The following is a 12,124-nucleotide window of genomic DNA, read 5'->3' on the forward strand; positions in this document are numbered from 1 at the left end:
GAGATATCCCCACCACCCTGACTGCTGATACCACCTCACTACGCATTATTAAGCCTGTGCATGAGGACATGGGGTATGGGCAGCAAACTGTCTGTAGAGGCCAACACTTGAGGTGCTAAAAAGTTTGTAGTGATTTATTGCTTTTTGTTTTTGTTTTTTTTTTTTTTTTTTTTTTTTTTAGAAACTAAAAGATGACACTGTTGTTTACCACATTTGAGGAATACCATTCTAGTGAGGATTTTCCACTGCTATTTCAAATGTAGTAAGGATTCACTTTTGGGATTCAAAGGCAGGAGGGATGGGGCTTTAAAATGAAAGGTAAAAGTAACAAGATGTGAAACAAACTAATCTTACTTTTGATTTCATGTTACATTTCCTAAAAACAATCATGATATTTCCCTAAACTTACAAACAACTTACAACAAAAGTTTGCCTTATGAGATGAATTTGTTGTCACTAAAGAACACCAAACAGAGACCGTGTAAACATTTTCTAGGACAGATGGAGAAGAAATTCTTGAATTTAAGAAGAGGTAGCCAGGCGCAGTGACTCACACCTGTAATCCCAGCACTTTGGGAGGCCAAGGTGGGTGGTTCACATGGGTCAGGAGTTTGAGACCAGCCTGGCCAACATGGTGAAACCCTGTCTCTAATAAAATACAAAAATTAGCTGGGCGTAGTGGCGGGCACCTGTAATCCCAGCTACTCAGGAGGCTGAGGCACGAGAATAGCTTGAACCCAGGAGGGAGAGATTGCAGTGAGCTGAGATCGTGCCATTGCACTCCAGCTTAGGCAACAAGAGTGAAAAGCTCCATTTCAAAAAAAAAAAAAACAAGAAAGAAAATAAAAGAAAAAGTAAACTAGAAAAATCTGGCACCTGTAGATTTTTATGTTTATAATTTTATGAAGTAACTCTTCCATGATATAAATGATATTTAAATATTATATACTTAAATACTTGTTGGTGATTATTACAAATAGACACAATACACCTCCTATCAAACTCTTTTTTTTTTGTCTTTTTGAGACTAAGTCCCATTCTTGTTGCCCAGGCTGGAATGCAATGGTGCAATCTCGGCTCACTGCAACCTCCACCTCCCAGGTTCAAGCGATTCTCCTGCCTCAGCCTCCCGAGTAACTGGGATTATAGGCGTGTGCCACCACGACCTGCTAATTTTGTATTTTTAGTAGAGACAAGGTTTCATCATGTTGGTCAGGCTGGTCTCAAACTCCTGACCTCAGATGATCCGCCTGTCTCGGCCTCCCAAAGTGCTGGGATTATTGGCATGAGCCACCGTGCCCGGCCTTATCAAACTCTTAAAATGTAAAATCTCTGAAAGCATCGATTCATATATATAGCAGTTTAATAAGATCATTAAAAGAATACTTTCTATTTTTAGGTTATTGCACTTGATAAAAATAATGACTAAAATGTGTCATCCTAGAAGATACATTTAATAAATAAGTGGTTAACTTTTAAACCATCAAATACAAAGTGAACACAGTTGTTCAGGAGATCTGAGTAGTGTCTTCAGCCCCCTCAAGCCTGCCTTCTGTGGTTGTTTTCCTAATGCGAAGGTAGCCTTCAGTTTTCCTTCAGTGTAGCCACTGCATCGCGCTGCACTGAGGTTGGGAGTTCTGAACGTTCACTGAACATCACAGTCTGGAGGGAGGCCTCTGTCTTATCCGGATGAGTAAGGAGCAACTGGATGAGTCTCAGTGATGGCAAATTAAAGACTTTTAAACTCAAGCAACACAGAGCAGCAAAGTTATTAATGCCAAGTTTCCTGTTCCATTTGCTTCTCCCATGCAACTTTGGACACTGGTCCATTTTTGTAATTTTAGTCAAATGGAAACATTATCTAATCAGAGCTTCCATTTTCAATCTCACTTTCATCATGAGTGAGAGAAATTAATCAACACCTGTACTCTCTTTAAGACCCCCCCCAAATCTCATGAAGGGGAACCTTGGACCTGAAATACAGCTAGAAGGAGTACTAATGTGATGGCTGTTGGCTTACATGTGAAGAAGCCTCTACGCTGCTACCTTCCACCCTGTCCAGTCACAGTGGGAGCCTGAGCTGGCCAGAGGCTGCTACTGCTAAACCAGTGGCCTCAAAACTCAGCTCAAATGTTCCTAAGGAGAGTAGTGAGGAACACAGGAAGGTAACTAGTTTGGTATATCTGAAAAGCCAACTTCAAACCTCTTCCCTCCCTAAAATCTCACGCCTATATAGAAAGAGCATGAGACTACATAAAAGAGGGGTGAGCAGAAAGATCTGGAGTAGCTATCTTCAAAACACAGCTATTAAATACACTCATTCAAGCCTCATCAGTTTCGAATTTTTTTGTTGTCTAAAATCACTTCAAATAAAAAAGTAAAATAAATAAATAAATATATAAATAGGGCCTAGGTCACACCCATATACTGCCTATGCTTAGAGACCCAAATCACCCTATTAATGCTCCTTCTAATGGTAATGTCCATAGAGTTCTAACATCCAGGATTATATTTCTTGCTTATTTGAAATATATTCTATAGGATAGATTCCCAAACCTTGCCAAAATGAAAGAGATAAAAATCGTTCATCAATGGTCACAGGTGATAATTAAGACTACTCTGGTGACCCCGTTAATTATCGCTAGATATAAGATTATTCGTCAAACACTTTTGGAGCATCATACCTGTCAATACAATTTTAACCACATTAATGTTGTAATTTGCCTCCTCTTCACCATGGTAAATTCTTCCAAGGTTGTCTCATTCTTGGAATAATCTTCAACCTGTTTGTCATATATTCTATCTATTCAAAGTTCTCTGTAGTCATCTGAGTAGTGGGCCCCAAAGAAATTAGGTGCTAATCCCTGGAACCTGCAAATGTTAACTTATTCAGAAAAACGGCCTTTGCAGATGTGATTAGGTTAAGGGTCTTCAGATGGGAGGATTATCCTGGATCACATGGGTGGAACCTAAATGCTATCATAATTATTCTTATAAGAGGCAGATAGAAGAATCAGATACACAGAGGAGAAAATGCTGTGAAAACAGAGGCTGAGACTGGACTGATGCGGCTACAAGCACAGGAATGCTGGCAGCCACTAGAGGCTGCAAGAGGCCAGGATTCTCCCCTGGAGCTTCTAGAGGGAGAGCAGCCTGCTGACAACTTGATTTTGTCCCAGTGATAATGATTTTGGACTTCTGGTCTCCAGAACTCTGAGAGAATTCATTTCGGTTGTTTTAAGGTAACAAGTTTGTGGTAATTTATTATAGCAACCATAGTAAACTAACATACTTTTTTTTTCAAATTATATAAACAAAGAGAAAAAAGGAGATAAAAGATTTTTTCTCATTTCTTTTTTAATAACTATATGTGATTATTTAGTATTTTAAAATGCATTTCAGGCTGGGCATGCGCACAGTGGCTCACACTTGTAATCTCAGCACTTTGGAAGGCCATAGTGGGAGGACTGCTTGAGGCCAGGAGTCTGAGGCTGCAGTGTACTATGACTGCACCACTGCACCCCAGCCAGGGTGACAGAGCGAGATCCTATTTCTAAAAAAGAATTTTTAAAAATAAACAAATAGCATTTTAATAGCTGGTTGTCCCCATACAGTTCCTACATTCATCGTAGCCCCTGTAATGCTAATAGAATGAATAAACAAAGTTGAAATAATGCCTCACCTTGCGATACCTATTTCTGGCCAAGAAGCCTCGCAAGTAAGACTGAAGAACGATAGTGGCAGCTCGTCTAATCTTGTACCTCCTGCAGACCACAAACATGCGCCAGTACTTTTGAATGATGGTTGCTGCCTTGGTTCTGCGCAGAAACTTAGCATAGCTGGCCAAAGAAAATAATATTATGTTGTCAGTAATCAGAAAAAAATGCAGGAATACATGCTAGAGAAACGTAAAGAGTGTCACTGTTTTAGGCATAAAGAGTAGTACCTCCATTGTATTATTCTAATAATGTGCATGCTAAGTCAACATTTATATTTACTTACATTTGTATAGCAATTTACAGTTTCCCAAAGTATTTCTGCATTTATTATCTCATCTGAGCCCTCCCTAACTCTGAAAAGTAGGATGGCCCACATTGCCAGATTTTACAAGAAAGCAAAATTCATAAAAGTTCATTCTTTCTACAACAGGATCCATTTACCCTGGGCCATGCCCTCTTTATAGAGCAGACAGACATACACAGTAATCTCATACTTAGTTATCACCATCTTTCTTGGATCTAGCCATTATTAATCTACCATATTTTTCCTGAATTTGTGAGGGTATAAGTTCATGATTAATTCATTTCTACTTATACTTCTCAATTAAAATTAACCTAATATGTAATCACACTAAAGTGTAATTCTCTTCCAGACCCTCTCAGTTAACTGCTCCTGAAAATTATTCAATGAAGTCATTGTTAACTAGCTCATATTCATGACTGTTTTAATTTATACACGATTTCCTCAAGCCCAATATAAAAGTATCAAAAATAAAAATTTTGAGGACATAAGTAAGCAGCAGTTTGTAAATGTTTTGAAGATAAATCTGAATCATTCATATAGCTGAGTGAAATTTTATTCTATTTAGCTGTCCTATGAGTTAATTTGTTGTCCCTTGGAACTAAGAAAAGGTGAGGTGTTATCTTTTCAGGTATGGTGACCACTCAAAACTGTCCTCCGACAGTCAGTTAGATGTGCACTCTAATCTGTCCCCAGGAGACCTACCATCGGGCCTGGTAGCCCCGCACGTATCTCTGCACGGTGATGGCTGCCTTCCGCATGCGTAGGTACTTCTTCCTCAGCAGCCACCCTCGGATGGTCTTCTGGATCCGGATGCAGGCAGCCCTCAGTTTGTCCGCTCTCAATTTTTCTAGATAGGCCACTTGACCGGCACGGAAAAAGATCTTTGTCTTACCAAACTGGTATTTGTCCTTGTCCTATTTTTGGAATAAATTGTATATTCAGAAATAATAATCACATAAATGAAATTTAAAAGAAAAAATGTCTAAAAGCAGAATCAGTAAAGGAATGAATCTATTAGCTAAAACTTGGGCTACATCACAATTAACTAATGGAGCCAGATTTTTAATCCTATGCAAGTTGAGCAAATAGAAGGGATTTTAAGAAAAACTGCAGTTTAAGAGTTATTTTCCAGAATTATTCTACCTGGAATTATTATCTGAGGCCCAAAACTTGGTTGTGGGTTATAGGCAGTTATTATTTGCTTGTTTGTGTTTTAAACATCTCAAGGAAATGGAGATGTTGACTCTCTCTGACTGACCCAGGTTGTAAGGATTACATCGGGCTGTATATTCCATGAGAAGCTGAAGGGACAAAAACACCAGTGTGAAGAATAAGGCAGGAAGAAACGCATATGAAATAAAATTCAAATAAAAACCAAAAACCAAAATTCTTGGGTATTCATATTGAGTTACATTTCTAAACAGTTATCTCTTGGCTTTATCAATAATATCTGAAAACAAACTAATAAAACCCCATTAATATGTTTAAAATCCTACAAATTGGCCAGGCGTAGTGGCTCACGTGTGTAATCCTAGCACTTTGGGAGGTCAAGGCGGGTGGATTGTGAGGTCAGGAGATCGAGAACATCCTGGCCAACATGGTAAAACCCTGTCTACTAAAATACAAAAAATTAGCTGGGCATGGTGGCGTGCACCTGTATTCTTGGAGGTACTTGGGAGGCTGAGGCAGGGGAATCGCTTGAACCCAGGAGGTGGAGGTTGCAGTGAGCCAAGATCGCGCCACTGCACTCCAGCCTGGCAACAAAGCAAGAATCCGTCTCAAAAAAAAAAAAATCCTTTTAAACTCCTTTTACAAAAATATAACCATTTATATTACATTGTGATTCACCTTATCTAGAAGTATACAAATCATTAACCATTCTTGCATTAAAGAATGGAATGTATGTATAAGAATCATCACTGTGATCTCAAATTCTTTCTTTTTTTTTTTTTGAGACGAGTCTCACTCTGTCTCCCAAGCTGGACTACAGTGCTGTGATCTCGGCTCACTGCAGCCTTCGCCTTCTGGGTTCAAGCGATACTCCTGCCTCAGGTTCCTGAGTAGCTGGGATTATAGGTGAGCACCACCACGTCCAGCTAATTCTTATATTTTTAGTGGAGACAGGGTTTCACCATGTTGGCCAGGGTGGCCACAAACTGGGCCTCAAGCAGTCCACCCGCCTCGGCCTCCCAAAGTGCTGGGATTAAGGGCATGAGCCACCATGCTCGGCCATGTGATCTGAAATTCTAACGGAAAACAGAGAAAACCATTTTTCCCTATAAGTAGATATCTTGTCATGTCTCATACATGAAACCAAAAAATCAAAAACATCCACATATACCTAAAAAATCTAAAATTATTTCAATTTAAATCAATAAAGTTTACATAGGAACCCTAGCTAGAAAAGCGGTCCTTACCCCTGACCCGCTTCACACCTCACACCAGTCCTGCCTCCATCTTTCAGCCTCCTCTGCCTAAATTCCCGCAAAGCCCTGATCAGGCCTGAAGTGGCCTGGGTGAGGGGACCAGGCATAGGCCTGTTCCTACTTTCTGCTCTACATTCCCACCTGAACACAGGTTAGAAGGGGATTGGGCAGGCTGTGCACAGTGGCTCACACCTGTAATCTCAGCACTTTGGGAGACTGAGGCAGGCAGATCACGAGGTCAGGAGTTTGAGACCAGCCTGGCCAACATGGTAAAATCCTGTTTCTACTAAAAATATAAAAATCAGCTGGGTGTGGTGGTGCACACCTATAATCCCAGCTACTGGGGAGGCTGAGGCAGGAGAATGGCTTGAATCCAGGAAGTAGAGATTGCAGTGAGCCGAGATCATGCCACTGCACTCCAGCCTGGGTGAAAGAGCAAGACTCTGTCTCAAAAAAAAAAAAAAAAAAAAAAAAGGGAATTGGTACAAACTTAAAAAGCCCCAGTTAAAAAAAAAAAAAAGCATTATTGAGGAAGTGAACTTAGCTCTTTCAAGGAAAAAATATTACTAACAACAAAGGGGCATTACATTTAGTTCAGAGCTAGTAATTATGATCAATTAGCTCAAAGTGAGGTACTCCATCTAGGCTAGTGTTAACCAAGTGAAAATATTTTTTTAAAAACCTTTCATGAATCTTTAATTCTCTAAGACCAAGATCAGTAGTTCTCAAAATGTAGTCCTCAGACAGCATCAGTATCACCCGGGAAATGCAAATTCTTGCGCCCACCTCAGACCTACCGAATCAGAAATTCTGATGGCGGGGCCCAGAAATCTGTATTTTAACAAGCATTCCAGGTCACAGTAAAGTTGCAGAACTCTTTAGCCTGGCCTGCAAGACTCTCTGTAACATCAACCTACATTTCCTAACCATTTCTCTACTGTCCCATACACAAATCTCACACTGCAAAAAACTGTTTTCTCAGCAAACCCTACGCTTACCTTGCTTTTTACTCCCTCTTATAATATTCTCCTTCCATTTTTGCATAACCTTACCCATTCTCAGGGTCTGACTTAAAACACACCTCTTTCATGAAATCTCTCCTTCCCATAGCTAGACGTGGCTTTGTCATCCCAATTTCTTGTTCCACTCATTCAGCATTTGATATAGACACTACGGTTAAGTATTATACTTGTCTTCAAAAAGTATTACTTTCCAAGTAAGACTATATTACCTGAGAACAAGACTTATTTTTTCTTAATCACACAGCATTTGGCCTGGTGTCTTCCAGAAGTAAGTACTAGGTACATTTTTATTAATAATAATCAAACTGTCTAAGAAGAATGTGTCTCAAGTGTGGGTCCAGGCCTCACAGCTCTGCCTCCTGACAGTGGACCATCATCCTCACTAGTTTCAGCATTCTAAACACAGTAGCGTGCCCCTCTCAGATCCCACCCTGAAATGATCTGGACTAGGAAAATTTTATACAAAAGTTCCTGGGGCTCTCCAAGGTCAGAACCACAAGGCCTTCCGCTCAGATGACCGTAAGTGAAATCTTTCTTACCAGTATCAGTTTCTCTAACACATTCTTGCATGTTTGCTTTCTGTCACTCAGCACATCTTTCTGCTTCATTAGGACACGGTAGCGGCTGAAAAATTCTTGGTAAGTCCACCTATTAAAAGAAAACCATCTGAGTTTACTTAAAGAACTAGGATCTTCTCCCATTAGGACCCCTTACATCTGAAAAATGCCAGGCTCACCGTGAGGGGAAACCAGCCGCACTGATTCGGATGGTTTCCAGGACACCGCAAGCTCTCAGTTGCTGCACTGCCCTCTTCTCATCAAACCTACACATAAAAATTAAAGCCATTAATCCACAAAGAACCTGGCTGGTGGCCACAAATTACTCTCCTCAGTCAGGGTGTAATTGCGCCACTGCACTCCAGTCTGGGCGATAGAGTGAGACTTTGTCTCAACAACAAGAAGAAAGTCCACTGAGCACATTTAAAACAACACAACATGGCCAGGTGCAGTGGCTCACGCCTGTAATCCTAGCACTTTAGGAGGCTGAGGTGGGCGGATCACGAGGTCAGCAGTTTGAGACCAGCCTAGCCAACATGGTGAAACCCTGTCTCTACGAAAAATACAAAAATTAGCCAGGCATGGTGGCGGGCACCTGTAATCCCAGCTACTCCAGAGGCTGAGGCAGGAGAATCACTTGAACCTGGGAGGCGGAGGTTGCAGTGAGCCGAGGCCGCGCCATTGCATTCCAGCCTGGGCGACACAGCGAGACTCCGTCTAAAAAACAGCAGCAGCAGCAACAACAACACAACATTCCTTTGTACTTTGCCCATACTCATTTCATGGCATGGCCTGACAAGAAGCTCTCAGAAGTCATTAGATCAGTATACAGAGCTCCCCTGGAATAAAGACTGGTCAACCCTGGAAATTTCTCTAACAGGAAGCACAAATTAAATATGCCTCATTCAGTTATATTTTTTAAAAAATTACTACAGTTCTAAACCTCGTGTCCACATCAATGAACAAGATTTTTATTTTGTATTACATTTTGTATTTATTTCACTCTAGGCAAATGGCATCCTCAAGCTAAATTGGCACTGAAGAGGAAGTATTAAGGTTTCCCTTCGGCCAAATGATTGCTCCTGTGACTTCCATAGTTAAGCTCTGAGTGATCCATCTAGGCCTCCCCTGTGCTATCTTTTCAGGTGTTCTGTTGGTGTGGAAGATGGGGTTGGTTGATAAAAAGTCATGGTCCTGAGGGCTGTCCAGGACAGAGACCCAAGTGTAGCAGCTTCTTCCTGCTTCCCACTTCTTCCATGAAGGACTTCTTGGTGATGAAGCAGACAGAAAGACAGCAGTCCTTCAGAACTGCCCTCCAGTCTAAGGCAGAATCTCCAGACAGCAGGACTGGCACAGGGGTATGGAAAAGTGCACTCATACACTATGGAGGGGGTGGGGGGTGGGAGCTATTACAACCTTTTTAAGTGTGCCTGGTCTTTGACCTATAAATTCCAGTTCTAGAATCACATTATTCCAATGAGATAATCAGACAAATACACAAAAATGTTTGGCACAGGATGTTTATTATAGCATTGTTGGAACAACTTAAATGGCCATCAGTAGGAACTAATTTAAATAAATGATACTATGTCTATACAATGGAATACTCTGTAGTCATTATGATTATGTGATTTTTATTTACCAAAAGGGAAAGTGTTCACAATCTATTAAAAGTAAAGACTAAACAGCAATCATAGCACAAGGCCCCTCCTTTTGTGTGTGTGTGTGTGTGTGTGTACTTTTAGTAGAGACAGGATTTCACCATGTTGGCCAGGCTGGTTTTGAACTCCTGACCTCAAGTGATCCACCTACCTTGGCCTCCCCAAGTGCTGGGATTACAAGTGTGAGCCACTGCACCCAGTTGATGGATGCTTTTTCATTTATTTTTATACTATTCTGTATTTCCTGAAAACTGTCTTTACAATGTACATGTATTACTCTTAAAATTAGAAAAATAGGCTGGGCATGGTGGCTCACGCCTGTAATCCCAGCACTTTGGGAGGCCGAGGGGGGCAGATCATGAAGTCAGGAGTTCAAGACCAGCCTGGCCAAGATGATAAAACTCCATCTCCACTAAAAATACAAAATTAGCTGGGCGTGGTGGTGCATGCCTGTAATCCCAGCTACTCGGGAGGCTGAGGCAGGAGACTTGCTTGAACCTGGGAGGCAGAGGTTATGGTAAGCCGAGATCACACTATTGTACTCCAGCCAGGGCAAGAAGAGCGAAACTCTATCTCAAAATAAATAAATAAATACATAAAATTAGAAAAATATTTCTGTTTTGTAAAAACAAATCTCCAGAAAGATTGATTCTCCCTTCATGCATGGTATCTAAAGCAGGAGGAGGTGTGGTAAAAACAGACACCCTTTGATAATTTCAACAGTGGAGAAGCAGCAGGTAAGCATTTGCCAAACAGCCTTGTCCTAGCCAGCGCTGGTTCCACCTAATGCCCAAATCAACAAAAATCCCAGAGAGATCAACTGAAGAAAATTCAAAACAGAAAACAGAACCAGAATGCTTGGTTGACCTCAACTTTTCAAATCTTCAGAAGGCTGATAATTTATTCTCACATTCTCAAAAGGGACAAAAACTGAAAAAATAATCTACTGACTAATGGTTTCCCTCTACAAGACATGAAGACTTACCCAAGTATTTTTTTCGTTATAAAAATGTAAGGAAAATATTGGTTTGCTTGGTTGGTTTGGCACTTCTTACAAGATATATACTTTTTCATTGGGTAGTTCAGAAATACTTACGTGAATGGGAACTTGAAGTCATTAGGCTTGATACAGCGCACATAGTGAGGGGTAGTGGCATTGAGTGTCTCCATAAGCAGGTGCAGGGAGTTTCTGAACTGCATGAAAAAGGGCAGAAGCGGGTATCAAGGATTTGTCCAAAGTCAAAGATGAGGTAAAACCATGGGAAATTCTCTTCCTATGACACTAATGGAGATAACTCTGCCACTTATAAACTTGACCCATCTTCAGAAGAGGAGCTGCCACAAAACAAGAATGCTAGGGCTTTTGGTTAAAATTTGCCTAAATTCTACCATTTTCATGCTTACTCTAGTAAATATAGATTCCTATACTCCCACTCCTTTTCCCCACAGGAAGCTACAGAAATCTGTTATGAGCTGTCATATGTAACTAACAATATAACCTTCCTTTAAGGCCATTTAATCACATAAAGTGGGAATTTTGATGGAAGATACTGGAAAACGTAGCAGATGACTTAAAAGAGTATAGGTAATGAGTGAGAGAATGACAAAGGATAGGCAGAGAGGAGTTAAAATTAGGGACCTAGGATCAGGACTAGAGGCTGTGGACCTGGGTCAGGCCCTGTTCCTATCTACACCAGGCACAGGGTCACATGCACAGGAGAGCAAGCTGAGGAGCGCTCAGCCTCCATTCAAAGCCCTACTCCCTGTTCAGGCACTAAGCATGTATGTAACATTTCCCACTCTCAGAGAACATAAGACATCAAAGAAAGGTGAGGGCCCTGTTCTGAAGGAGCTGACTGAGGCACCATACAAATACAGAGACAAAACAAACAGAAAACTAAGCAAAGATGGGGTGGTCTGAGAGAGATGACATGCACTAGAAGAATTAAACTGTAGAGGAAATTATTCAGGGAAAGGCTTATGCAGTCACAGGTCTAAAATTGGGTGGAGAAGAGTTTTAGTGGATGGTGTCGTATGATATTACAGTGAAAGCTCTAGGCTCTCCTTAACTGAGGATCCCACCTGGGAGGCTGAAGAGGGAAGATCTGAGGTTTCAGATGAGCCAGAAAGGAAGGAGCCTGGCAGCAGCTCCCTGAACTCACCTGATGCCCCACTGTTTTCTTGTGCTCTTTGGCCATCTGGCCTGGTCTGCCTTTGGTGGGCTTTGCAGGAATGCGTGTAAGGGGTGTGCGCCCTGAGGAGGTGGCTGAGGTTGGACTGATGGCCTTCTCATCATCTTGAAATAGTTCTGGTAGCATCTTAAACTAAGTCAGAAACAGTATAAGGAAATTACATTCTAAACCAAACTTGAACATAAACCTTCACAAAATACGTATTACAGAGATTCCCTTCCTTAAGTAATCACTGTCAGAGTT

General features: G+C 41.1%; 1 protein-coding gene across 9 annotated transcripts in view; it reads right to left on the reverse strand.

Moving 5' to 3' along the window:
* LOC101005030 (unconventional myosin-Va) overlaps positions 1-12,124 on the reverse strand; it is a 218,177-nt gene that overhangs the window by 67,108 nt on the left and 138,945 nt on the right. For all 9 annotated transcript variants that reach the window (XM_003900951.4, XM_003900950.4, XM_009210193.3 and 6 more), the window contains 6 exons: positions 11,852-12,013; positions 10,786-10,883; positions 8,208-8,294; positions 8,011-8,119; positions 4,726-4,937; positions 3,683-3,839 (listed from right to left, as the gene is read on the reverse strand). In XM_003900951.4, coding sequence (XP_003901000.1) covers positions 3,683-3,839; positions 4,726-4,937; positions 8,011-8,119; positions 8,208-8,294; positions 10,786-10,883; positions 11,852-12,013 — 825 coding nt within the window. The remainder of the gene's footprint in view (positions 1-3,682; positions 3,840-4,725; positions 4,938-8,010; positions 8,120-8,207; positions 8,295-10,785; positions 10,884-11,851; positions 12,014-12,124) is intronic.

The sequence above is a fragment of the Papio anubis genome, unplaced genomic scaffold, assembly GCF_008728515.1.
Source record: "Papio anubis isolate 15944 unplaced genomic scaffold, Panubis1.0 scaffold71, whole genome shotgun sequence".
In the NCBI taxonomy this organism is placed as follows: domain Eukaryota; kingdom Metazoa; phylum Chordata; class Mammalia; order Primates; family Cercopithecidae; genus Papio; species Papio anubis.